General features: G+C 38.7%; 6 protein-coding genes across 6 annotated transcripts; 3 read left to right on the top strand and 3 right to left on the bottom strand.

Annotated features, from left to right (window-relative positions):
• Positions 1–532: 532 nt before the first annotated feature.
• Positions 533–3137, bottom strand: LOC101291764 (probable ribonuclease P/MRP protein subunit POP5-like). Its single transcript, XM_004307879.1, has 6 exons — positions 3117–3137; positions 2775–2930; positions 2001–2052; positions 1534–1721; positions 1299–1436; positions 533–842 (listed from the first exon to the last, which is right to left on the bottom strand). The coding sequence occupies exons 4-6, from the start codon at positions 1709–1711 to the stop codon at positions 694–696; spliced, it is 465 nt and encodes a 154-aa protein (XP_004307927.1). The 5' UTR covers positions 1712–1721; positions 2001–2052; positions 2775–2930; positions 3117–3137; the 3' UTR covers positions 533–693.
• Positions 3138–3750: 613 nt separating this feature from the next.
• Positions 3751–8116, top strand: LOC101300408 (thaumatin-like protein 1-like). The gene is made up of 5 exons (XM_004309040.1): positions 3751–3835; positions 4115–4180; positions 7098–7517; positions 7608–7872; positions 7972–8116. Exons 1-5 carry the CDS (start codon positions 3751–3753, stop codon positions 8114–8116), a joined length of 981 nt encoding a protein of 326 aa, XP_004309088.1.
• A 99-nt stretch (positions 8117–8215) lies between these two features.
• LOC101311623 (DNA-binding protein BIN4-like) lies at positions 8216–18161 on the bottom strand. Its single transcript, XM_004307862.1, has 8 exons — positions 17810–18161; positions 10130–10183; positions 9691–9808; positions 9283–9329; positions 9083–9109; positions 8917–8986; positions 8680–8819; positions 8216–8564 (listed from the first exon to the last, which is right to left on the bottom strand). Exons 1-8 carry the CDS (start codon positions 18077–18079, stop codon positions 8460–8462), a joined length of 831 nt encoding a protein of 276 aa, XP_004307910.1. The 5' UTR covers positions 18080–18161; the 3' UTR covers positions 8216–8459.
• On the bottom strand, positions 10619–11849 carry LOC101296813. The gene is made up of 4 exons (XM_004307889.1): positions 11808–11849; positions 11587–11698; positions 11080–11391; positions 10619–10783 (listed from the first exon to the last, which is right to left on the bottom strand). Exons 2-4 carry the CDS (start codon positions 11626–11628, stop codon positions 10625–10627), a joined length of 513 nt encoding a protein of 170 aa, XP_004307937.1. The 5' UTR covers positions 11629–11698; positions 11808–11849; the 3' UTR covers positions 10619–10624.
• Positions 12748–15433, top strand: LOC101296523. Its single transcript, XM_004307888.1, has 6 exons — positions 12748–13138; positions 13272–13387; positions 14262–14388; positions 14761–14915; positions 15026–15088; positions 15170–15433. The coding sequence occupies exons 1-6, from the start codon at positions 12851–12853 to the stop codon at positions 15204–15206; spliced, it is 786 nt and encodes a 261-aa protein (XP_004307936.1). The 5' UTR covers positions 12748–12850; the 3' UTR covers positions 15207–15433.
• Positions 18162–20542: 2381 nt separating the features above from the next.
• LOC101306759 lies at positions 20543–24004 on the top strand. Its single transcript, XM_004307846.1, has 5 exons — positions 20543–20659; positions 20932–20972; positions 21066–22588; positions 22698–22876; positions 23447–24004. The coding sequence occupies exons 3-5, from the start codon at positions 21233–21235 to the stop codon at positions 23757–23759; spliced, it is 1848 nt and encodes a 615-aa protein (XP_004307894.1). The 5' UTR covers positions 20543–20659; positions 20932–20972; positions 21066–21232; the 3' UTR covers positions 23760–24004.
• The last annotated feature ends 437 nt before the right edge of the window (positions 24005–24441 follow it).

The following is a 24441-nucleotide window of genomic DNA, read 5'->3' as shown; positions in this document are numbered from 1 at the left end:
CCCCCCCCCCCCCCCACCCCCCCCCCCACCCCCACCACACACACACACACACTTGGTGAAGCAGAAACCAGAAAGAAAATATTCTGAAATTACTAGTTACCGAGATGACTAAGATCTAATACCTTCTTTACCCACTCCACTTCCTCATTGTCTTCAAAGAGATTACATAACTATTTGGATGCAGATTCCTGTAAGGTTCCTTTCTTTGAAGCTTTTCCAACCTTCCAGGGGAATTTGGCTAAATACAAGACATCAAGCCACCAATGGTGCCACAACCAGGAGCGAGTGAGGCTTAACTAATTTCCTGCAAAATGTTTAAAACGGATGAATTCCTTTTCCAGATAACATGAGTTAAACCAGAAAAACAAGGTTGCATCTAGTTTACACCCTACTGATCAGGACATCATTTCCAAGTACTCCACTCCCTTTGCAGACCCAAATTAGAAACCCTTTATGAATAAACAGACATTTTTAAAAAACTCACAATACCAACAGCCATTAGTGACCTCTGGCTGTGATCTATCACACTAGAAGCACATTGTTATCCTACGATAACAAGTGAATGGATTAAGCTTTGTCAAACAACCAGTTTACTTATACCAGCTGCAAAATTAGCCCACGGAACAGAAAGGCAAAGGCTAGAGTACACTTGCCATCTAAATTCAGTATGTCATCACATATCCTGTAAAACTTTCAGTGCTCCAAGCCTTTGATTTTGTCAAGATAGAACTGCATCTTTTGAGTATCTTGAGCTGAAAGATTAGATCCAACAACAAGCTTGTACTGCTCAAATTTTAATTCATCACATTTCAAGGCAGCTGTTCTACAAGCTCTGATACTTCCTGATGAAAGGAAAAGAAAGGGGCAAATTAATCATAAGAAGTTTTCTTTAGCAGATGAAAAGTTAGGGAAGGAAAACAGTAACATTGAATTAGCTTCTTCTCTCTTTGTTATGGTATTAAGGACTCACTGTATTTCTCAATGAGATGGCACTAAAGCATAACAATTTTTTTAAGAACTACGCACTATATTAGAAGATTAAAACCAAAGAGCCATAACAAATCATAGTAAAAAATACTGTGCACTGATGACATTTTCCTATTTGATGTGGAAACTTCTTGCATTTACGTGTGCATAACTTTTCACATTATATTCTTGAAATATACGAAAGTGACTAATAGCCAAGTACACTGGCTTAGCTAAATCTTATTTTCTTCTTCTTAAACAGCCCATAGCCATTAGGAGGAAACTACAAGGCATCATCAGCATATCATAAGAGTTACTCTATTCAAACTCACCGCTTAAGTCCAACAAATTAAAAATCACCGGGCAATCTGCAATACTCCTGACCATGGTAATTGCTGACCATACCTTTTGATGGTCCTCCCTTGAGGCTCTTACGATACAAACCCTTGTAATCTCATTGACATACTTGACTGCAAAACACATTATGCAACAAAACCTGTGAGTCATTTTAACCTTGAAAGTTCCTATACAACGAATAAGAAAGTATCATCAGAAAATATTACTTACCTTGGAACGATCCAAGTGAAGAAGCCAGACCACACTCCCCAAAGTTCACTAGAATGCTATCTTTGACTGCTTTTGTTACATTATATGTGGTAATGATAACAGGATCTTTCTTTGCAAGTTCTTTATTTGGATCCAAGATAACCTCCAATGTCATATACCTATTCTTGAATCCCACCATGATCTTTTACCTGTTTACAACATATCATTTGATTTATCAAATATCAAAAGGAAGATTCAAGAGCATAATATCATATGAAGCTACCCCAAACTGGGTTTGTAAATCCCAATTGCAACTGACAAGTAGTTACAAAGCCGAAACATGCATTGCAGCAATTCAATACGCAGCACAGATCAAACATGAATTATAAGAACCTACTGTGCTTTTGACAGCACAGAATTACAAATAACACAAGATTTATTTCCACTGAGCTAAAAATCTATCAATCAAGAACATAGACAGTACTAACCTGTCCGGTGGCGGAGCCAGGATGAAAGTATCACCTGGGCTAATAATAACACCTAGAATTTTTTTTTTTGACACGATCAGTATGTTCATGAGACACTGTAATATACAACAATATCATCATCTTAAATTTAAAAGAACATCTAAAAACACATGTTCAGTGGTTTCTTTTAACCTTCAAATTTCACCAAAAGGTAAATTAATCTAGTGAATGTATTTTATTGATGCAAAGAGGCAAATAATATGTCAATAAGAAAAATAACTGTAATCACTATCAAAAATATTTAGCAAAACCTTGTGTGCGAGAATGTTGATGAGACTCTAAACTTGAAATAACCAATATCTAGAGAAATCATTCAAATAGAGGCCAGTTAGAAGAGTTCTTCCACACCGATCCCCACCCATCTCTTATTCCCCCATTAAGAAATATGGTATCAGAACCCAATTGTATTTAGTTCTGAAAAGAAACCAACTATAACATATACATAAGAATAACAGTAAAGTGAAAACAATACCTCCTCTGCAGTCTGCACTACACTAAGCAATAAAAAAGGGCTGTAATTTTAGTAACAGGAGCAACAAATCTTCCTATACATGTCATTTTTCTTCCAATTTGATATCTATAACTAAACATTGATTAAACTAAGTAGTGAACTATAAATTGAATTGAACCTAAAACAGCAAAACAAACATCAACAAAAAAAAAAAAAAAACCAAGAATTTCATAGTCTCTAAGCTCACAAATAAACCCTTGAAAATAATTAGAGCGTAGAATTACCAGCGACGGCGATCAGAGGCGTTACTGCTTCTCTGCGACGGCGTCAATGTCACTTATTCCTCAGCCATTCAAAATCCAAGTTTGTAAAGAATCAAACTTTAAGCACAGAGTTGAGCTATTCTGAGAAGAACGAGCAGCCCAGAAAATTGAAGGACCCTGCGGATTAGAGTTTGATATATATGAAGCAAATGTTCATCAATTGGAGTATAAAGTTTCTCAATTAAACCAAAATAGATTGATCAATCAACTACAGAACCCCATAATTGAGATGATTTTTATATATCTAATGACTTTGGACTAAAAAGAACAAAAATTTGAAGCAGAAAAGAGAAAAATCCAAACCTGGTAGCTGAAATTGAGCTTGAGAGTGAGAGCAGCAGCCTGAGAATTCTAAACCCTAATTCAGAGCAATGCAGAGTAGTCGGGTCGGTAAAGTGGGTTACTGGTATAGTCCAAGTCCAAAAAGATTCAAATATCCAAATCCATATTCGGGCCGGGATCTGAAGGCCCAACGTGAATAACGGTGAAACCTAGACGTGGCAAGAAGTGGTCCGCGTAGAAAAGTCAGAACGGAAGGAGAGGGAGAGCGTTTGAATCGTTAAGAAAAGTGAGAGAGACCCGTTATGTGTGGGGCCAAAGGGAGCACGTGACCGGTCCGTGTCACTCTCACTCCACACAGTTTGCTAGGACTAAAAAAATATGAAAATAGTTTCGGTAGAGCAGCCGTGTCACGTGGATGGTCCGATCATCCAATAAGAAATCAAAACTCTATTTTCTAATGTCCAAAATATTTCACGTAAGTACTTTTATTGGGCGGTCGTACCGTACACGTGGCACAACAGACGCATTAGAAAATCACCCCAAGAAAAATTAGATAAATAAAAAAAAATGTGAGAGTATAATACTTGGATTATCCACTTTTGTAGGTGAATTTAAAAAGTCAAGACATCCCACATGGAAATCGGGTCATTTTATAATGAGGAGAAGAGAGGAATCTCAGCGCAATTTACCCGCAATTTCACTCGTATTTCATTTGGCGTGTAGTGAGCTTTTGGGTTTGGGTAAGTTGGGCTCTGGATTTTTTGGTATCCAGTACTGTAGTGTATGAACTCCAACGTCAACTACCCCTCTTGTTTTATACCCCACTTTCTCTCACTCCTTTATCTATAAATACCTACCCCCACCCCTCACGTTTTCTTCGTTAGTTTGTTAGGCATTTTGGATTTCAGAGAGTTTTGAGTTTTTTGAGAGCGAGAGAGAGAAGAAGAGAGAGAGAAGGCGGAGCTAGTGGTGGTGGTGAGCTCGGTTCTGTAGCTCGGTTGCGTCGAAGCACAAGTAAGTCGTCGCTCTCGTTCTTCAATTTTCTCTTATTTTTTTATTTTTTTTATTTTTCGCTTTGAATTTTGGTTAGCGATTGTTTCGGATGTAGCTTTGTGTTTATTTATGATTTTTTACGCAGAAAAAGTGTTGTAGTGTTGTTATACGTACATGCATGTATCAGATCTGATAAGGAAAGCTCGTTGTTGTTGCTTTAAATGGTGATTTTGTTGATGTAATGATAGGAGTTAGGCGTAACTACAGTTACTATCCTCTTTTTCCGGCGTTGATATGCCGGAACTGTTTGGTTTCGCAACGAAACTGAATTTTTGTTCAGCTATATGTTTATAGAGGAGCTTTTCGTTTAGAAATTAGTATTGTTGCGAATCGGAGAAATACAAGAAGAAAAATGTTTGGGGATTTGTGGTGATAAATATGCGAATGTAGATATTGTGTAGAAAGTTTCAATATGTAGTGCAGAGAATAGTGTGGGATCTGTAGAGTCTAAGAGGCAAAGACCTCCGACTGTGGAAATTGACTTTTTGAGCTGATCAATTCGCAGTTGCAATGGAGGTCAATGGGAAATCTGTGGTGGCGGGACCTGCTAATGTTATTTTTCTGTCGACGATTTTGGGCCAGGATGGGTCAATGTCTGTTCATAAGTGTGACTGGAAGTGTCAGAATGAGCATGTCTGTGGGAATATGTATCGCTGCAAGGTGACTGGACTCACTCACATTTGTGACAAGAATTGCAACCAGAGGATTCTGTATGATAACCACAGCTCCCTTTGCCGGGCAAGTGGGAAGGTTTTCCCCCTTACACCAGTAGAGGAACAGGCAGTGAGAGGGGTCCGGAGGAAGCTTGAGTCAGATGCCCCTGTTGCCGACAATTGTTCTTTTAAGCGCAGACGGGATGCACAGTTCCATCCTTCTCCCTTCGAGAGATCCTTCACTGCTGCCAGTCTGATCTGCAGCAAAGTTGGAGATGGCATGGACTTGAGCTAGAGAAATATAAGATAAATAAATGACTCTTATGCTTACCTTAATCTTGTTCCTTTGAAATCTTTTCTTATTTACTTTTTATGGAACAAATATTGATGATGAACTTGATGAGTACTTAAGTGGTGGACCTAATGTGTCCTACCCGCCTGTAGGAACTATCTATATTTGTAGTTTTGTTAACTGCAATTTAACTCTTCCACTAGCTTGACATTGCAAGAGGGAATGTGAATGGGGGGGTTTTAACTGCTTTCTCGTATATAATGTTTTATCTTGCTTATGTTGCTGGTCTGGATTCTGAGTTTATATTCGGTGGTTGTTTGTATATCTTGCTTCGTGATTGGACTTTGACTTGTTATTGTAATCCCATTAATTCTACCTGCCCTACTCCCAGTATCTTATTCAATTTGGATCTTTTTGTGACGGTTATGTTACAAAAGGCAATTCATTATATGTAACTAAAGTTAATTTTCTTCATTTGCTTGAGTACTATCAGAAATTTTGGATAATTATCTGGTGCAATGTAATGCCTTGTTTTTCTTCTCTGCTTAGTTTATTACAGGTTACAGATAAATGATCAGGTTTTCATTCCTTTATTTGTTAATTTCATTCCTTATATTGTTCTTTTAGTTGTTGATTTTGATTTATACAACCTGAATTCACTGTCACTTGTGCAGGGCTTGAATCAGTGTGCTATGAAGGAGTGATAAACTATGTTTGTTTATAATGAGCAATGTATTATATGCGGAAAGTCTATGATCTGGCTTCTGATGAATTTATGTTCCTTCTCTCATGCAGGTAATTGTATCATCAGTTGGAGAACAAAGCTTTTGTAAGTGATGCTGATGAGCCTACCTGCCTGTTCTAAGCATACATTGAATGAAGGATCGCATCTTGATTCACGAAGATATTGTTGTTGGGTTAGGGAAACTGTTGAATTCAATGGCTAGTTAAATAAAGCCTTCTGCCTTTGCCATTTGTCCCTCTCCATGACTGGCTACAGGACAATGGTTTCAACTTGGCTTGTGCAAGTCTTCAGTTGCACAGAAATGCATCAAAAGTTGAAGCTAGACTATGAAGCGACAAATCCAAAAGCTTATTCCAAGGGATATTGGATCTCTCTTAAACTGGTGGAAATCCCTGTTGTGTCTTGTACATTTGTTCATGGTGCCAAGATTCTTTTTTTACTCTGGCCTCGATCCATTTATAAACATTGTAATTCACAGAATTCTTTCAGCACTGGTATGCTGTTTGTTTTTCATAAATTCAATGGATATCAGTCAGAATTTGTGTTTCCAGGTTGATTTTCCTTTACGTTCGAGTTTGTTATTACTCGCTGATGAGGTTCTATACTTGTAGCAGAATGTATGCGCACTGATATAGACAGTGTATTGCAACTCCTAAATCAGTCCCCCATCAGTTTCAAGTTCTGGGGGTTGGTGATCAACTCCCTAATGTTTCAAGTCAAAAACCAAATGATGTCCATGAATAACCTTTCTTCTTACCTAAACCACTAATTATCAACATTCATTTCCTTAGAAATTCATGACGTACTGAATGGAGGTAAATGGAACACGAAGCTTCTTATAGAAAACTTTTAGAACACTTTCCGACGATAAGTTCATCGGCAGGTTAGAAAATGTTGATGACCCCATCGTGATTCTATTAACAGAAAGAAACAACAGAGTATTAAATTTCCATATTGTGTATCATGCATTTGTGAAAGAAAGGAATTGCTTCCCAAAATAGGCCTTCCACGACAAACAAAATACTAAACCCAAAAAGGTGATCTTGCGGCTGAGACTTTCTGCACACCAACGTAACCCCTTTGGATTTGTACGCACACAACTCCTTCCCTCGTAGATTCTTCAAGATACAAATATGCACACTTATATATATGTCATTTCCTGTTATCATCAACTCCTTTTCTTCAAAATCAACTTATAATGGCATCTCAAACTTCCCCATGTTTCCTTTTCCTCCTCTTTTCCATTTCCTTCTCTTCAGCTTACTCATCCATATTCTCCATAACAAACAACTGCCCTTATACCATATGGCCTGGCACATTATCCGGTTCCGGCACGCCTCCACTTCCGACGACCGGGTTTCAGCTGTACTCAGGACAGAGTGCAAGAATAGATTCTGTTCCGGGATGGTCCGGACGTATATGGGCTAGAACAGGGTGCACTTTCAACGAGTTGGGAGTTGGAACATGTCAAACAGGTGACTGTGGAGGAAGGCTAGAATGTGATGGCAACGGTGCCACCCCACCTGCTTCACTCTTTGAAATAACACTTGGCAAGGGCAATGACAAAGATTTCTACGATGTTAGCATTGTTGATGGATACAATTTGCCTCTTGTTGCCACCCCTCGCGGCGTTTATGGTACTTGTAACGCCACTGGATGTGTCTCGGATATTAACATAGGTACATAACATTGATGTGCCTTAACACTTTGTACATACAAGCAAGCTAGTTTACTTCTAAATGAATGATGTAGCTTTTGAAATGAAACAGGTTGTCCGAAAGAGCTTCAGGTGGTAGGAGGTGAAAGTGAAAGGAATGTGATTGGATGCAAGAGTGCCTGCGACGCGTTCGGTTCGGATCAGTATTGCTGCAGTGGACAGTTTGCTAATCCGACGACATGCCAGCCCTCCTCCTATTCAACCATTTTCAAGCGAGCTTGTCCAAGAGCTTACAGTTATGCTTTTGATGATGGCACAAGCACTTTTACATGCAAGGCTTTTGAATATGCCATTATTTTCTGCCCCAACGGCAATGGGTACACTTTTCTCATCTCCCCTTCGTGTAACTAACGTACCATCTCAGTTGAAAACCCTCTGTTGTTTCTGAAATGACAAAGAATATGTGATCGATGCAGGACGAGTGAATCGGATAGCACGTTGGCACCTCCAAGATTTCAAGTGCCTGGCACCGGGAAGGTTGTGCAGGTCGCTTCCTCCTCAGACATGCTTTTACCAATTCTGCCGCTAATCTTTCTTCTTATCCTGACCATACTCATTTGAGCCTTGTAAAGCAACCAGTTTGCCAACAAGAACCTCACAAGTGCCAAGGGGAGAATTAATAAAGTGATCAAATCAAGTGCAAGGGAATGAACAGAAACATCGACAGATAAACTGAAAATTTTATTTAGAAGAGAATTTTTGTGTAATACACAAATACTTTAAGGCAGGCAGATTAAGGATCATTGTCTACAGTGAATCCAAGCAATGGAGAAGAATGTAAAAGCCAACCTACAATACAAACTTGTATCTAACCAGGAACGATGTCCTCTATATGTTTAACTTTCACTAAATACTCCAACAACTAACTCCTACTCCCGCACAAGATGTAATAAACAAAACTGTATCATTTTTTGTTCTTGGGCTTCTTGGAAACCTGAGTTTTCTTTCTTGCTTTCTTTGGTGGCTGTGGCTTCCCTCCTGAAGGCTTATCTCTCTTCTTTACAACCTTCTGTATACAGTGAAAGGACGCATGATATAAACAAATAAGCAGCCTTCATGAATTCATCATAGATAAGAGACAAAATTGATAATAAATAAATAAAACTCAAGGTTGAGAAACATACGGATGCTTTGTCAGCTTTCCCTTTGGTTTTCCCATTGGTTTGTTCTTCAGTATCCTCATCCTTATCAGTTTGATGAGGCATTGTTTTAGGAACTTTGTCGGCCTCATCTTCCGAATCAAATAAGAAACCCTCTAGTGTTCCTGCTCATTCCAAATAATAGTGTTAAGGAAATATTAACAGCTTCAGAAATTATTAGTAAAGATAAGACATTCAACAGTAGAATATACATGTCCCAACCTTCAACCATTGTTTCAGCTTCATATGTTTCTGGTTTCAGCTGAATGAAGTCATTCATGATAGCTTCTATCTGTTCAAGTAATAAACAATTCAGAGTAGAATTAACATCCTTAATAAAGTTCCAATCATGACTACTAACATACAAGTAACATAATGGTTAACCAACCTTTGCCTCGGATGGACCAAAGCTAACCTGAAAAGGAAGAGGTAACGTCATGTCACAGAGATATAATGTTTAGTCTGAAGTGTTCAAAATGATTTCATGGAGTAAATGATGACCGAGAACTTTAATCTCCACATAGCACAAATAAATAATTAAGGACTGATACCAATGTTAAAACTTCTAAATGGAGAAAAATGACTTACAACACAAAATGTCCTGGAAGGAACTATCGTTGTTTTGTAAACAGTTCCTGTAATGGTAAAAAAAAAATTAAACCAGTCAGATGAAGCAGCTTAAACAGAAATATGCAGACACAAAGCTAAAAAACAACCAGTTCTGTAAGCTCATAAAAAGAGGTGACAAACATGACACCAATATCAGAGAGCCAAACCATGTTGAGTGAAATAAAGGAACTCTATTCTTTTCTCATAATTAAACAGTTCCATCATTGATTCTTGGTTTCTTCTTCCTTATACATTGCACATAAACTTGCAAAACCTTAAGGCAACATTACCTCTATTATAAGAGATGATCAAATAGTAAAGTAGAGGCATAATGGATCATCAATTCATCATTAATGCAAGAAGCAGGTGAATCAGAACGAAGCATACCTTTCAAATCTAGGCACATCTCACTATGCCCAGATCTAGATTCTGAAACTATTACCCGTCCTACAGCACCCATATCACCACTCAAATCTATGGAGTCCTTTTCACACTCAACAAGTGCCTGCACAAACAAAAAGCATTTAGTGAATCACAGGCTCCCCTTTTTCATTCTCTCAGTAACGAGACATGTAATAATATCTTTTCAGATTTTTGTAAAGTACTTAGACGATGAGGCAAGCAAATAGCAGAAGTCAGATTATTTCAGCTAATATTCTCATTGCTCAATTGTTTCTCTAACAACTTTTAAAGAACAATAATTTTCCAATTAAAGACCCTTGCAACATATCACAGTGGCTGTTACTCATTCAGAGATAATTTAAAGAAGTTTCAAGTGAAGGAACATTGTAACAACACCCTGTAACCAAGTTATTCATTGCTCCACCTTTGTACGATGGACTTTCTCAGAGAGCACCAACGGCAGTGTTGAGGAGGATACCTGTAAATCACATATAACTTAATCAACTCATTTGCAAAAGATTATGTATGCAATTTCTAAAAGTACTACAGATTATTCTTACATGTGGTTCAATTTGCTTGTCAGAAGCTTCTTTCTCTGCCACTTCCACATCGCCACTAATTCCTGCACCATTATTAAAACACATACTGTAAAATAATTATGAAGTTTCAGATAATTGGGATCTGTAGTCTTATCTGTTGTGTCAGGATATTTGTTTAAGTTTTCTTAAACTTCATTACTGATTTCATTCCTTGATCAGAGTATAAAAACTTGTATATCTACACTTTAACAGAACCATCCAATCCGGTCCCTGGAAGTTAGATTTACCACCAGATCCCCAATTCATACCTTCTTTTTCTTTGCTATCCGTCTTGTTCTTCTCTTTCTTGGGTGACTGGCCTTTTCCTTTTGGACTTTTCTTCAAAGATTTTCCTTTTGAAGCCTGTTTAGATGGAGATTCTTCACTGATGTCCATAACAGCTGCATCCTCAGTGTTGCCTCTTGATTGCAGTTGAGACATTTTAAGGTCAGAAGACTCTCCATCATCCTCTCTGGGAGGACTGTTTTCAGGATCAGAATCTGATGACAACGCCAAAACCGAATCATTCAGTTCCTGTCAAGCATAATAGTTTTCTTGTCATTAACATCAATAATGATAGCATGTAGATTACAAAATGAAGCACACAATACTAACAGATATCATCTTCCAAATGCTTTTAAATGGAGGACTATCAGTTTTGAATGCGAAAAAGGATGGTTATAGATATTAGAACTGATAGCATGTTATTAAAATGAAGATCAAAATTATCATTTAAAGGCAATGCAAGGCCTCATTCACCAAATTATAAGAACAAGAGGAATCCAGTAACGCTTACGTTAGGCTTTGAAGGCTTCTCAACAACGGCCTTTGTTTTACCTTCTATTTTCTTGAATCCATCTGACTTCTTTTTTGTCTGGGGTACATGTTCTTCTATTGTTTCCCCTTTTTTCGGCGACTTGCCTTTCAATTTCTTATCAGATGGAGACCCAACCCTTTTCCCAAGAAATTTACCTATAACTTCATTATCATCATCATCGGATTCAGATGATTTACGAGGAGTTGGTTCTCGGCCATCACTGTTATCCTCCCCATTCAGTGAAGACCTAGAATCTGAGGACAATGACAGTACTGACTCAGTTGTTGGGACCTGAAAAACACACAGTAAACACACCCTTATACACTTAACATCCAAAATAACTCTACAAGCATTTCACTATACTATACAGGAATCACAACCCAATAAAACACCTAATCTAACTAGTAATTTTTGACCAGTAATATCCTCCATCAATCAAAGTATGCAACTTTTAACCCAAAATAGACAAATGAATGATTCTTCTACCTCAAAAGCCCGCAGCCAATCTGGAGACCCCTCCCTGCTCATCCCAGCAGCTTCAAATCTCTAAACTTTGATTCCAATACCAAAACCCAAAATTGCCTTTGTCCTTCCTACACTTTCAATCATAATAAAGTTTCAATCTTTTAACCCAATTCGCAACTATATCATGCAACTGAAAATTGCAAGGTACCAAATACAATAAAGATAGATTGAGTTGTGTTTACATGCAAATATGGGTAATGCCCAGAAGGTATTTGTGAAAATGGCGAGTGCAAACTAGACTTGGCAAAACGGATCTGATGTCGAAATACAGTAAAGTCGAGGGAGAAAGTACCAGAACGATACGAAAGGCTCCTGCTTTGCTTGAAATTCTGGGCTAGCAAAATGTGGGTTTTGCGCCCAAAAATAATTGACTGAATATTTCGCCCGCGAAATAGATATAAAAACGCGGGACTGGTCCGGAGGGAGGTTGATTTATTTTATTGCTCACTTTGTTTGTGAATTGCTCGATTGATTTTTTTTTTTAGTTAAGAAATGAATAATTCATTAATCGAGTGACAACGTCTAAATTACAAAGTATGCAAACGTAAGTCTGAATAACTACAAATAACAAAGAACATGAATTGCTCTATTTTCTCTATGGTCCTTACTGTTTAAATTTCTCATACCAAACATTAAGCATTGAGTAACCACTACAAAGTAGTCTAATAGTTCTTGTTTAGTTAAATGTGCTCCTCAACCTAGGTTCAAACCATGAGTGTCAAAAGTGACCAGAAAAGAGGATATGTAATGTCTTGTTGGCTACCACAGGTGGTCGAGTTGGTAAGAGCCTAGGTGTGGAACCCCCATACCCAGGTTCGAATCACAACCGACACTAATTAGAGTTAAATCTCAATTTATTCTTGATGGTTAAAGGGGATAAAGGGTTTTGACATGATCTCTTGACGCGGATTAGTTTCTGAATCTGGAAAACCAAATGCATCAAAAACATTCATCAATCCTTAGTTGATATTCACATCAACACATGAGTAATTGAGTTTAGAACTAATGTAGGGTGCACCGACCCTTCTTACGGGTTAGCCGCAAGTCATTCACTGTAGGACTCAAAAGTTAGGAGAATAAAACAAAGAGCTCTCGTTATCCATACAAAACACACCCGCCCTACTCGTATAGACTCTCTTGAGTCTCTTCTTCTTTTCTACTCCAAAACCAAAGTAGTAGAAGAAGAAACAAAACCCCCAAATTTGATTAGACCTCAAAATCAAAAATGGAGCAAGGAAATAGAGGCACCATGGTCTCCATGCTCCCCCAGCAGAACCAAAACCCCTTACAGCAGTTGCAGGCTCGCGTCAAGCACCTCGAGACCGGCTTCCGCTCCTGGCTCGCCAAGCAGTCCGTCGCCGTCGAAGCAGCCATCGTCACCGTCGCCAGCGGCGCTCAGGGAGCCGCTATCGGCGGCATCATGGGTACTCTCACCGGCGACATCTCCTCCGCTCTCCCCACTCCTCCTCAGGCCCTCAACCCCCAGGCCATGGCGTCCTTCAAGCAAGCTCAGGTCTTTATCTCTCTTGAGTTCAATTTGGGAATTGAGATTAGGAATTAGGGTTTTATAGTGGTAAAGATTGGTGCTTTATGGGAATTTTGAGTTTGGGTTTTTTGAGTTGGTTGGAATTGTGGTGATTTTATAGGCTCTGGCTGGAGGTCCATTGGTACAAGCGAGGAACTTTGCTGTGATGACTGGTGCCAATGCTGGGATATCTTGTGTTATGAGGAGACTGAGAGGAAAGGAGGATGTCCAATCGAGGTGAGTTCATTTGTTTTGTTTTGTTTTGGTTTGTGGTTTTATGACATGCCGAATGAATTGTGTTTAGGGTTTTGTGAATCAAAGTACTGTTGCTAATGATCATGTTGAATGGTTTGGTTGACATAGTTGATTATTTGTTGCTGGTCAACTATTTCTATCACAATTGTGGTATGTTAGATTATTGGAGTGTTTGGTTTGAAGCATTCTATGTTTGCCGTTGCATGTGTATATGTGTATCACCATTTCTCTCATTAGGGGCACATGTTTTGTTATTGCTTGATGCCGAGGAGACTTTTATTATCTTTTGAATGTTGAAAAGAATTTGAGGTTAATTAATCTTACTTCTGTCAGATGTAGGCATTCCTTTCATGCCTTTCTTTGCAATGTACAGTAGCAAAGAAGTGCATTAAACAGTGTTGTCATGCGCTCAATCCACTTTGTTACCCAGTAAAAATCACATGAGGAAAGAAACAGACTTCAAGATTCTGTCATAATGAATTGAATTCTGAGACAGGTTCCTTTAGCGATTAGTTATCTGATTAAAGCAGTGGGGGTTAGTTCTGACTTATGGGCTGTTGGCCCTGTATAGGCTGTGCGACCACTCCCTAGGATTTCATTCTCCCCTCAACAGTTTTTTTGTTTACTATGTTCTCAGGAGGTCTTTCGTATTTGTGCCTTCTTCCCCTTTCTCTTTTCAGTGAACAAGTGTTCTTTTTTTATTTATTTTTTCATCTATAGATATATCATCATTCAACTATCATATTTTCTTTCATCTTGATCATTACCGCGATGACATGTATTAAAGATTCTTATTTTAAATCCAATATTGTCGGCCTTGATTTTTGGCTACATATTTTATTCCCATGTGCTGCAGCATGGTCGCGGCTTTTGGTTCAGGTGCTCTGTTTTCATTGGTGAGTGGTTTTGGTGGCCCTAATCAAGTACAGAATGCACTTACATCTGGAATTTTCTTTGCAGCTGTTCAAGGTGGACTCTTCAAGGTGAGCCTCGAGTAAATTTATTGTTTCAATAGTAGCTGAAGAGTAAAGTGTGCTTATTTGGTGTCCTTAGCTAGGCATGATTGATGTTTAAACTTAAGCTCAAGTACACATTAATGAGAACATGTCATTTAAAAGACACGAAGCTGCTATCGTTTATTTTGTAGAACTAACATGTTTTGAACTCATAACATCAACTATCACTGAATCTGAAGTGGTTTTGTGATCATAGTCTAATACTCTGAGATACGTCTTAGGTAGTACTTCTTTGCAGCATGCCTATTTGCATGAGGTATTAGGGGTTCTAAGTTTGAAATCTATTGTACTGACCTAGCTATTTATATGCTTAAAAACACTTTTCACAATGTTATACAGTTGGGGCAAAGGTTTTCCAAAGTACCATCGGTAGATAAAGATTTGTACTATTCTAAAACAAGAAGCATGTTGAGTAACCTTGGCCTCGATCATTATGAGAAGAATTTCAAGAATGGCTTGCTAACAGACTACACATTGCCTCTGCTGAATGATAGGTAAGTACAGGATTTTCAGAATCTTCTCAATAAGTCAATCCTATGCCTTTTATCTATAAATCATGTTACGTATGCCTTCTCACGGCTTCCTTTTTGCTCTGTTGTTTCAGTGCACTTAGGGAGGTGAAAATCCCTCCAGGACCAAGGCTTCTCATTCTTGATCACATTCAGAGGTGCGACTTGTGCTCCATAAATAATTGCATTGCCCCTTGAAACTTACGTTTACCTAACATACGTCAAATATTTTGTTTCAGGGACCCGGAGTTTCAAGAGAAGCGGAAACACAAGTAGTTGAATAGCCTATTGATCGGTTATGCTTGCCTTGTCTTCTATAGAACGACGTTTTTATGCAGTTAAAAAACCTTTAGAGTAAGGAAGATATGTTTTGGAGTTGAGATAATGTCATTCTATTATCAGCTTTGTCCTTTACACTTTGCTAGTAAGTAATGGTTTGCATAATTTTGGTTGTTGTGGCGCTTATCAGTTCATGAGTTGCTTTACCACCGAGTTTGAAACTGAATTCTATTAATTTGCATGGTTTGGAATTTGATCAACAGATTGCCATAGTGCTTATTGTTGATGTTGATGCGGGGCATGAATCCTGAGGTTATACACCTCTTCCTCCAAGTAGGCTAGCGTGAAAAGCTGTACACTGATTGAGAAATGACTAGTACGCATTCACAATCGGAGCTGGTAGGCACAGTTGAACATTATGGGTCGTGGGAGCTTAGCCCAATAAGAGCAGTGTTAAAATTATATAAATAAAGAAATTTAAAGGAAACCACCTAGGAGGTGGGCTAGGCGGACGAGTTGGCCCGCTAGGCGGTTTTGTAAACCCGTGACTAATAGTCATTATGGGCCGCAGGAGCTTAGCCCATAATAATTATATAAATCAAAAAATTAAAGGGAACGGGCCTAGGCTGTGGGCTAGGGGGACAATTGGGTCCGCTAGGCGGTTTTAAAAAGCGTAGTCACAGTGGGACCTACCTTCATCGGCCCAAAACTGTCAGTGTCGTCCTCTCAGAAATTCGAGTTGTTTCCTGGATCCCGAGATAGGGTAACAGATCCAGAACCTGCTTAGTTCTTCACCGTTTCTTACCCGCCAAAATTCATCGCCTTTTAAGTTTTCTGTTTCTCTCTTTGAACAACCAAAGTTTCGCAGCTCGTTTTGGCTTTGTTTAGGGTTCGTTTTCTCTACTCTGGCAATTTTTTCTTCTGTAACAACCAAAACTGATCTGACTGAGAGCACAGCTTCAGCTTTTGACAGTGTAGCCTCAGGTTAATTTCTTTTGCAGCATGAGGTTTACACATGGGATGTATAGCCTCGGTTGTCTAATGTTGGGGAAATGAGAGATGCAGCTCGGCCTTCATCACATGCATGTTCTCCAAGTCCGTAGTTCTGTCGTTTTTCCGAATAATTTTGGGGTTGCGTATGATGAAAGATGAAAGATGAAAGCAAGTAATACTATTGGTCATATGGACCCCTTAAATCCCCAACTTTGCTTTCTCACCTTCCATTTTGAGTTCAAATGCTAGGTCCTCATTTAGTAATGCAGTATTGCTTTCTTCATTAATGCTTTATGAAACAAAAAAAAAAAAGAAACGTCGGTGCACGAAAGTTGGTTGATTACCGATGAGATCGAATCACTTATGTTTCAAGTATTTACAGAGCTTTGTGATTTCTTTACCTGATAATGTTGTTGTTATCATGAAATTTGACCCAAGAACCCACTAGAATGGCTCTGTATTAGGATACCAAAAGTTGTCACGTCGATGTCATTTACATTAGATATGGCTTCAAACCAAACTCCGCAATCAAGTCGCTTCGAATTCGTATCTTGTAGGAGGAGAATAGAAACATTGCTTGCTCTATGCTCTTTGGTCATCGAATAGAATAATCACCACCCACAGTTCCCACATAGACAGAAATATGCGTCCATTCTAGATCTCTTGACTTCTTTCACGCATTTTCCTGGGTGGGAAATGTCTCAAGTCCTCCACGACAAACTTTTCTCGTCATCTATGATCTAAACAAATCGACCACCAGTAAGTTTTGAAACTGAATCGTTTGCCCTATTTGTTATGCTACACAACAGTTACAAAGTAGCGTATGAAATCCCCTCTCTCCCTCCATAATGAAATAGATAGATTGATTGATTAGATAGTCGTTTACGTTACATAAACTTTTTGAATATCTTTGAAAATTTTGCTTAAAAACTTACATTGTTACGTGTGAAAATATCTATCTAATATCTTTTAATTCGGGTTCAATCCTTTTGGTTTCTAGTTTCTACATTATCATGCATCGCATAATTTGTTATAGATTAACTGCCATGGAATAAGGGATATTAAAAAGAAGATGCTTCTATTATCCATGCTTCTAGATCTTTGGGAAATTTTCCCCTGATTTATTATTGATTATTCACAATAAGTCCACAGAATCAACAAAGACAAGTACGGCAACTGGCTTCAAAAGTAACTCATCTTCTCAGTTTCGGTCACCGGCCGGCCATACTCCGGCCAAAAACACCGATCAGATCGATCCCAAAACCTAACAGAAACTTGGGAGAGAAAGAACAAGAAAGTGAAGAAACCATAACACAATTTATTGAATTCCTTTACATATATCTATTTATTTCTTCTTTCCCAAAATGAGGAATGAGGACGGATCAAACAAACAAATAGAATCGCTCACTATATATAATTAAAAATCATTTCTACAACAGCAACAAGACCTACGTGCGTACACTGACCAGACACAAAAACACTGCATGGCCGGAGACATCATCGGAACTGAAACTATAACCAACACCGAAACAAACGGAACCCCTTCCTCATTTGGCGGCGAATTCCAACGGTAGAGAAACCGAAGCAGACTGAAGAAGACGCTGCGCCTGAGCTAGCTGGTTCAGCAGGGATAGAATCCTCGCGTGATCAGAACGCGCCTGATCGATTGCCTCGGCCTCTAGCTCACCGAGCTGTGAGCACAGCATCTCCTCCGCCTCTTCCGCCACTCTAAGCCTCTCAAACGTCTTCTGTAACTCAGCCTTCATCCTCTCCTCTCTCTCCTGGCTCTTCCTCAGCTCCCTCTCCAGCTCCTCGTTCCTCTTCTTCAGCGACTTGTCGTCTTCCACCTGAGGAACCTGCTTCGACGTCACAGCCATTGAAACTAGCCTCGTGTTTACTAAGACTACGCAAGAAAGAAGAAGAAGGACGTAGCAGATACAATTTTAGCTAGCTTGCTGTGTAGGTTTAGAGAGGAGAAGGGTTTGTTTATAAAGACGACCGAAAAAGTGGGAATGTCCAGGTTCAATGAATCTAACCATGGTTAAGAAATTGTGATTCTGGTTACGTCTTTGCTTCTGTCATTTGAAACTAAATTTCGATTTGGCGTATTCATTATCATATCCAACAACTATAATTTTTCCCAGATAATTCAAACAAACGAGGTCTCGTTTTAGACTTTGAATGATGTCCGGTTGGAAGGCTAGGTGCACATTCTAATTCATACATTGGTATGGAAGAAGTCAAGAAATTTATCAAGATATTTAGCGTTATACACGTCTCTTACTAATAAGTTTAAAAGCAGGGCGATACTATTCACACACTTATAAGCATTGTATTTCTAATTTAGAATACCAAACTTAGCGGTGTGACCATTCAATTGAATACTATTTATTACGACAACTAAATTGGTATAGAAATTATCAAGGGTAAATAAAGCAAATCCCCACAAGGGACAGACATGAGGTTGTGATTGCAATATGCGTGGGCTCTATTAGCCATATATGTGAAAAATCGTTGCTGATAATAGGTGAAAGATCGTGGCTCATTGAGGTCCCAGAAGGCACCACACTAGTTACTAGTACAGTAAAGTGACAACAATAGATGCATTTGGATTTATGGAAAATCCATCTATAATATCCAAAACAATTACTTTCTCTCCTATATTTTAATTTTTACCAAAACCTTTTATTTGCCTACTCTTATCGTCAATCAAGTGGATCTACATATATGTCATGCTTGAGGCAATGTGTCTATTTCAAGGTCCTTTTTTGGAGGTCGACTAATACTAGTTTCATTTATCTTTTGGACCCAAGTTTGTTACTTTTTCTTAATTGTGACAATCAAGTACGTATCAAAAGAAAAAGAAATGAACGGTGAAAAATATAAAACGCTAGAGTTATAATTACTTCATTGACAAAACTTATACAATTGGACTGAAGTTGAAGTGGATCATAGAGTAGAGAGAGAGAGAGAGAGAGAGAGAGAGAGAAGAGAGAGAGAGAGAGAGAGAGAGAGAGGACGAGGAGAAGGGACCAACTTATTGCCTGCAATTCTGCGTTGGGTCCTCTTGTCACTTTCAACTATTTATAAAAAACCCAATGGCCAATAATCGGACAAAAATAATGGGCTTATTGAGCTCTTGACCCAACTAACAGATTTTATTGTAACGAGCTCTTTATTTTTTATTTTTTCCCTTCTTTGATCACCTACTGATCCAACTTCGATGTCCGATTGATCTTCCTATGTGTGGCGGCGCTGCAGCTGATCGGATTTGGCCCGTCGGCGTGGTGCGGGTCTCTTCCTTCCAATGCTGGGCTCGGACTTGGATATGGACCCAGGTGTTTGGGCCCGCTTCTGGGCTCAGATGCCAGCATGGAAGCTTGTCGGCAAGAAAAGAGGCAGATTTGGCAAGGTCTTGAACTGAGCTTGGGTCCTTGGCTAGCCTCAAGCCCAAAAAAGATCTCCGAATTTGGAATTGGGTTGCTATGCCTAATTTCAAAACACCAAAGCAGATATCCAAATACCCGAGAGAAGATGTTTTGAGCGTGCTTCGCTCTGTCACTCCCTCAAGCCCTAATCTAAAGGACAAAAATAAAATGTAGTGGGTGTTTGTGCGGTTTGGAGTTTGACAGACTGTGCAAATTAGCTGCATCTAGATGGTCACTTATGGTTTGGGGTACTGAAATTTGAGTGCCTTGGCTCCAGTCTTATGTTTCCGTGATATTTTTTTGTATCTAGTTTTATCATCTGTTATGCTCACAAATAAGTGAGTTAATTGTCTAATGTAATGACACTATTGTGATCATGGTGATCATTGTATTCTCGACATTCTGACTTCCGTTTATATATATGATGATGATTACTTTAAAACAAAAAAATTGTAACATTGAGGTCATGATGCCTTCTGTAACTAGTTTTTGTATCTAGTTTTATCTTCTGTTAAACTCACGAATAAGTGTAATGAAATGATATTATTGTAATCATGGTGATCATTGTATTATCGACATTCTGACTTCTGATTATATATACGATGATGATTACTTTAAAACAAAAAAATTGTAACATTGAGGTCATGATGCCTTCTCTAACTAGTTTTTCTTTAATGATTGTGTGATATAACTCTTACCATTGTTGAAATTTATTTGGTTCACGACAAATAAAAAAGAAAACGAAACCTTATGCATTTGGACCGTATAAATCACAGTGATGCTTTGGATTTAAATAAATGAATTTCGTACTCATTATCTTCTCCATTCAGTCCATGGAGGATGACATAGCTTAAAACCAAATGATTGAGTCTTTATAATATTGGACAACTTGGAAATATGTTTGCTTGAACAAAACTGCGCAGCAGAGACTTACGTGGTCTCTTTGTGCTCTACGCAATCTTTGATGGTTTGCTGTTTGGCTTCGCATTGCTCAACACCCACATCGATCTTCATCCGTCTTATCTTTCAGTAAGTTTCAATCCCATTTAATTGTGTTCTTTCCCGTTCGAACTCTAAATTTCTTCGCGTTTGTAAGATCATATTGGTTAATCAATTTGTCATTTTCAATTAAGATGATAAGATCTGATTGTTATTGACATGGGCTTTTGCTAATTTATTGATCTTATTGATTGATCAGTTATGTCATAATAACCATGGTGATTGATTGCATGGTTTTTATATTAGATATTGGAAATTGGTTTTTGTGGGTCGTTTGATTTATGCTCTATCTCTGTTTACAGAGTTCTAGCTGCCCATGTTGGTTTCTAGCATCATCATCAAGGTGAATTCTTGAATTTATATAGGTTCAGAAAGCTGCTTCCTTGAAAAGCGTTTCTGATTTCTGAATGTTGGGTTGGTGGTATGCATTGAACAGTAGTATTGTGTAATGCAAGAGCAAGACTTTACTAGAATTGGATATTGCCGTGTTTAGTTATTTGGTAAAGGAGTGTTCTTTGTGGCTGTTGGATTGATTCTGATCCGTATGCATGCTGTCTAAGAGGGATAGAGAGTTTAAGAGGGAGTTTGATAGTTTTAAGAAGTATGGATTTTCAGAACAGTTATCAGCCTGAATCGGGGAAATTGGAACAGATAGTTTCCCAATTTCTTCTGAAAAGCTTGCATATTATTTTGGACTCTAGGGTGCCTTCTCTTCACCCGCAGGATCGCAGTGGAGAGCTTTCGTTCAATTCTCAGGTGAGGAAGAGTGACAAATGGTTCAACTTAGTACTAGGGGACCGTCCTGCAGCTCTTGAGAATTTGAACTTTTGGCACAGAAATGTGATGGATCCAATGATAATTGACATTATCCTTGTTCATGAGGGGTCAAATTCATCATCAGTTGACAATCTGTTTGGGAACTCTGGGGCTGGTACATCAGTTGAAACAATCATAGAGAGGTGGGTTGTTCAGTATGAAACTCCTAGGGTTGTGGCTAATCAAACCAGTGACAGTTTAGCCTACAAGAAGACATATAAGAAATCAATTGTACTTTTACGTGCTCTTTATTCATATATGAGGCTTCTTCCAGCTTATAGGATTTTCAGACAGCTAAGTACATCACGTCAGACTTATGATTTTGATATCATTTACAAGGTATCTTCACTAAGAGATCCCTTCTCAAGGGCGGAGGAGGAAATGATGCAGGAGTTCAGTTTTGCTCCTGTAGAGGCCAATCCTGGTCGCCTGTCTTTGTCTGTGACTTATCGTGAAACACTGTCTGATTTCCATCTTGAGCCTTCAACACCTATGCCACCAAAGATAATTACAGATTATGTTGGTAGTCCTGCTACTGATCCATTGAGATCTTTTCCATCATCAGTGAGGAGTGATCGCCCAACTTCCTTTCCATTGGGAAGAATACGGCCTCCATCTGCCGGACCATTTCAGCGTCCACACAGCTGGACAAGCGGCTTCCATAGACCACCTCATGTTGGGCATTATAAATCTGTAGATGGATCTCCACCTGTATATCGTGCATCCCCTATGTCCCATGATGTTGGATCTCCTCCTATTGATACATATACTCACAGAGCTCAAAACTATAGACTTCCAAGTCATTCAAGGACTCCTAGTTACGATGAGTATCAGCTTTCACCTCCATTTTCAGCATCTCCATCCCCATCTCCACCAACGTACTTGTCCGGTGGTAGCTTTAGTCCAATGCAAACACGAATTCGTCCAGAAACTGCCCCTGTTAGCATCCCTAATCCAATGGGGAGTAAGGGCTCTAGATACCTTTCTCCCAATTTTTCTGATCCAAGTAGAAATTCGCTTCCTCCTTTATCTCTGAGAAGCACAAGAAATGAACCTTCCTCTCAAGAGTCTCCATCTGGGATAAGGGCATTTAGAAAACTAGACGGTTCAAGGACTGGAGATATGCACCCTGGTTTTCAGAAGGTAGAGTCTTGAATTTTATGGTTTGTAAACTTGTTTGCTCCATACAGTCTTGAAGTTAGTTATGGATTTCATGACTTGCTAATAAGACCATTTATTATTTGATTTCTAGTTGAAAGACAGCAAAGATGATTCGGGCCGGTTCTCAGGATTGTTGTCCTCTAGTGGCTCACCACGTGTTGGATTTTCTAGAAGCTCCAGTAGATTATCTTTTCAAGATGATATAGATGATTGTGAGTTCTCATGCCCTTTCGATGTGGATGATGTCGACACAACCAACTTTCATGTGAGGTATGTAAAATTAACCTTGTTTTAATTATACATAGTGGCCTTCAGCTTGGGAAAACCTATTGATACCTTTAATGGTATTATCTATTTCCTTCATACTTGTTTTGGGCTTTTGCTACTTCTCTGCATACCTTTGTTTTTATCAAACACTGTCAGATATGGGCTTCTTGAATTGTTAGTTAGTGATTGATAATGAATACTTTCCAAATAGTAAAATAGTCTGAATTCTGGCTTTTAAGATGGACAAGAAACAAATCTAAAGCTTGATATGGTTGGGTTAAGTTGACCATCAGTTAATACTACTACCTGTTAGGGGTGTCTGTGTTTTCTGGTATATATGATGCTAAGAATCCTACTTTTTTCACCAACTTCATTGTGTTTGAAAAGGTCGAAGGGGAGAAAGATGTTCATTGTATATGATAGGTTCTTTACTCTGTATCAATTCGAATCATATGTCAGGCACTTGTTCATAGTACTTGTTACCTCTTTGAATCTTAATCTATGTCTACCCTAGATCACAATGCATCAAGCTCTATGTTACTTATGGTGCGTTATCCACAATTTGGTGAACAGTCAAAATCTTGATGGCAAAAGAGCTTCGGATTTTTCTTCCCAGTCATTGCCAATAGGTGGAAAGTCACCAGGTGCTGCTGTTGGCGTTCTTGTTCACATGCTGAGAACAGCTCCGCCCCTGCGCCAAGATTCAAGCTGTTACTCTTCTCACTCCATGAAGCCTGAACACGAGGAAGGAGTGTCTACAGCTTCCGGTTTCTTTATGCCTCGAAAGACATCTGATGCCCTGGAGGAGCTTAGAAGTTACAGAGAAATGAAAGACCTTCTAATCTCAAAGAGTGGAATGAGGGTGCTCACCAAAGAGGAGGCATAATAAACCCTGATTAGTTAAACTTTGTCAGGAAGCTTTGAATTGAACGACCACTTTCCTTTGAATGCTATGACTGGAGGACTAACATTGTATATATCATCACTGAAAGTTAAGAGTAGGTACTGTTATCATACCAATTTAGTGTACTAGACTTTTATGGACTGTTTCAGAGAAGTTTATAGTGATCTACATCCGAATAAGTACTTTTTGAAAATCATATAAAAAAATCGGCTAAAGACTTCTTAGTTCTTTCAGTTCGAGAAGTGTTAAAAAATTAGAACCTAGCTGTGTAAAAAATTTTGTGAAAAATAAGAACATGCGTTTTCAACCAAAAAAACATGTGCATTATATAACCCACGGTTTCTGATGAAAAACGAGTTTTTGACCAAAAAAATTAAAGCTGGAGAAAATTCAGGAGTAGGCTCCCATGATGTTGGACCTTCATAACCACACTAGTTTTTGGCAAAATCACATTTTTTTCCATTACATATGGCCAATATTTCACATTCTTTCCACCTCAGTCTTAATATTGATTTTGAAAAATCATATAAAAAAATCGGCTAGCCTTGGCCTGTCTTGACTCGCCATTTTGGCCACCTTAACCTTCCTAGTCCCTCCTAGGCCCGCCTTGGGTAGCCAAGGGGCCGCCATGACCCTTCTAAGACTGCCAAAAGGCTGCCTAGGG

The sequence above is a fragment of the Fragaria vesca genome, linkage group LG7 (assembly GCF_000184155.1).
Source record: "Fragaria vesca subsp. vesca linkage group LG7, FraVesHawaii_1.0, whole genome shotgun sequence".
Classification (NCBI taxonomy): domain Eukaryota; kingdom Viridiplantae; phylum Streptophyta; class Magnoliopsida; order Rosales; family Rosaceae; genus Fragaria; species Fragaria vesca.
This window is presented reverse-complemented; position numbering and strand designations above follow the sequence as displayed.

Excerpts from the sequence above, each read along its gene's own strand:
- LOC101296523 (XM_004307888.1), top strand. The coding sequence starts at position 12,851 with ATGGAGCAAGGAAATAGAGGCACCATGGTCTCCATGCTCCCCCAGCAG. Across the intron at positions 13,139-13,271 it reads CGTCCTTCAAGCAAGCTCAG|GCTCTGGCTGGAGGTCCATT; the intron begins GTCTTTATCTCT and ends GTGATTTTATAG. Across the intron at positions 15,089-15,169 it reads ATTCTTGATCACATTCAGAG|GGACCCGGAGTTTCAAGAGA; the intron begins GTGCGACTTGTG and ends ATTTTGTTTCAG.
- LOC101291764 (XM_004307879.1), bottom strand. The coding sequence starts at position 1,711 with ATGGTGGGATTCAAGAATAGGTATATGACATTGGAGGTTATCTTGGAT. Across the intron at positions 1,437-1,533 it reads TTCACTTGGATCGTTCCAAG|TCAAGTATGTCAATGAGATT; the intron begins GTAAGTAATATT and ends TGTGTTTTGCAG. Across the intron at positions 843-1,298 it reads TAATTTGTTGGACTTAAGCG|GAAGTATCAGAGCTTGTAGA; the intron begins GTGAGTTTGAAT and ends TCCTTTCATCAG.
- LOC101311623 (XM_004307862.1), bottom strand. The coding sequence starts at position 18,079 with ATGGCTGTGACGTCGAAGCAGGTTCCTCAGGTGGAAGACGACAAGTCG. Across the intron at positions 9,330-9,690 it reads GATGTGCCTAGATTTGAAAG|GAACTGTTTACAAAACAACG; the intron begins GTATGCTTCGTT and ends TTACCATTACAG. Across the intron at positions 8,820-8,916 it reads AGCTGAAACAATGGTTGAAG|GAACACTAGAGGGTTTCTTA; the intron begins GTTGGGACATGT and ends TGGAATGAGCAG.
- LOC101296813 (XM_004307889.1), bottom strand. The coding sequence starts at position 11,628 with ATGAGCAGGGAGGGGTCTCCAGATTGGCTGCGGGCTTTTGAG. Across the intron at positions 11,392-11,586 it reads ATTGGCTGCGGGCTTTTGAG|GTCCCAACAACTGAGTCAGT; the intron begins GTAGAAGAATCA and ends TGTGTTTTTCAG. Across the intron at positions 10,784-11,079 it reads AGAAGCCTTCAAAGCCTAAC|ATTCTGATCCTGAAAACAGT; the intron begins GTAAGCGTTACT and ends CGTTGTCATCAG.
- LOC101306759 (XM_004307846.1), top strand. The coding sequence starts at position 21,233 with ATGGATTTTCAGAACAGTTATCAGCCTGAATCGGGGAAATTGGAACAG. Across the intron at positions 22,589-22,697 it reads TGCACCCTGGTTTTCAGAAG|TTGAAAGACAGCAAAGATGA; the intron begins GTAGAGTCTTGA and ends TTTGATTTCTAG. Across the intron at positions 22,877-23,446 it reads ACAACCAACTTTCATGTGAG|TCAAAATCTTGATGGCAAAA; the intron begins GTATGTAAAATT and ends TTTGGTGAACAG.
- LOC101300408 (XM_004309040.1), top strand. The coding sequence starts at position 3,751 with ATGAGGAGAAGAGAGGAATCTCAGCGCAATTTACCCGCAATTTCACTC. Across the intron at positions 3,836-4,114 it reads TAGTGAGCTTTTGGGTTTGG|TCGTCGCTCTCGTTCTTCAA; the intron begins GTAAGTTGGGCT and ends AGCACAAGTAAG. Across the intron at positions 7,873-7,971 it reads TTCTGCCCCAACGGCAATGG|GACGAGTGAATCGGATAGCA; the intron begins GTACACTTTTCT and ends TGATCGATGCAG.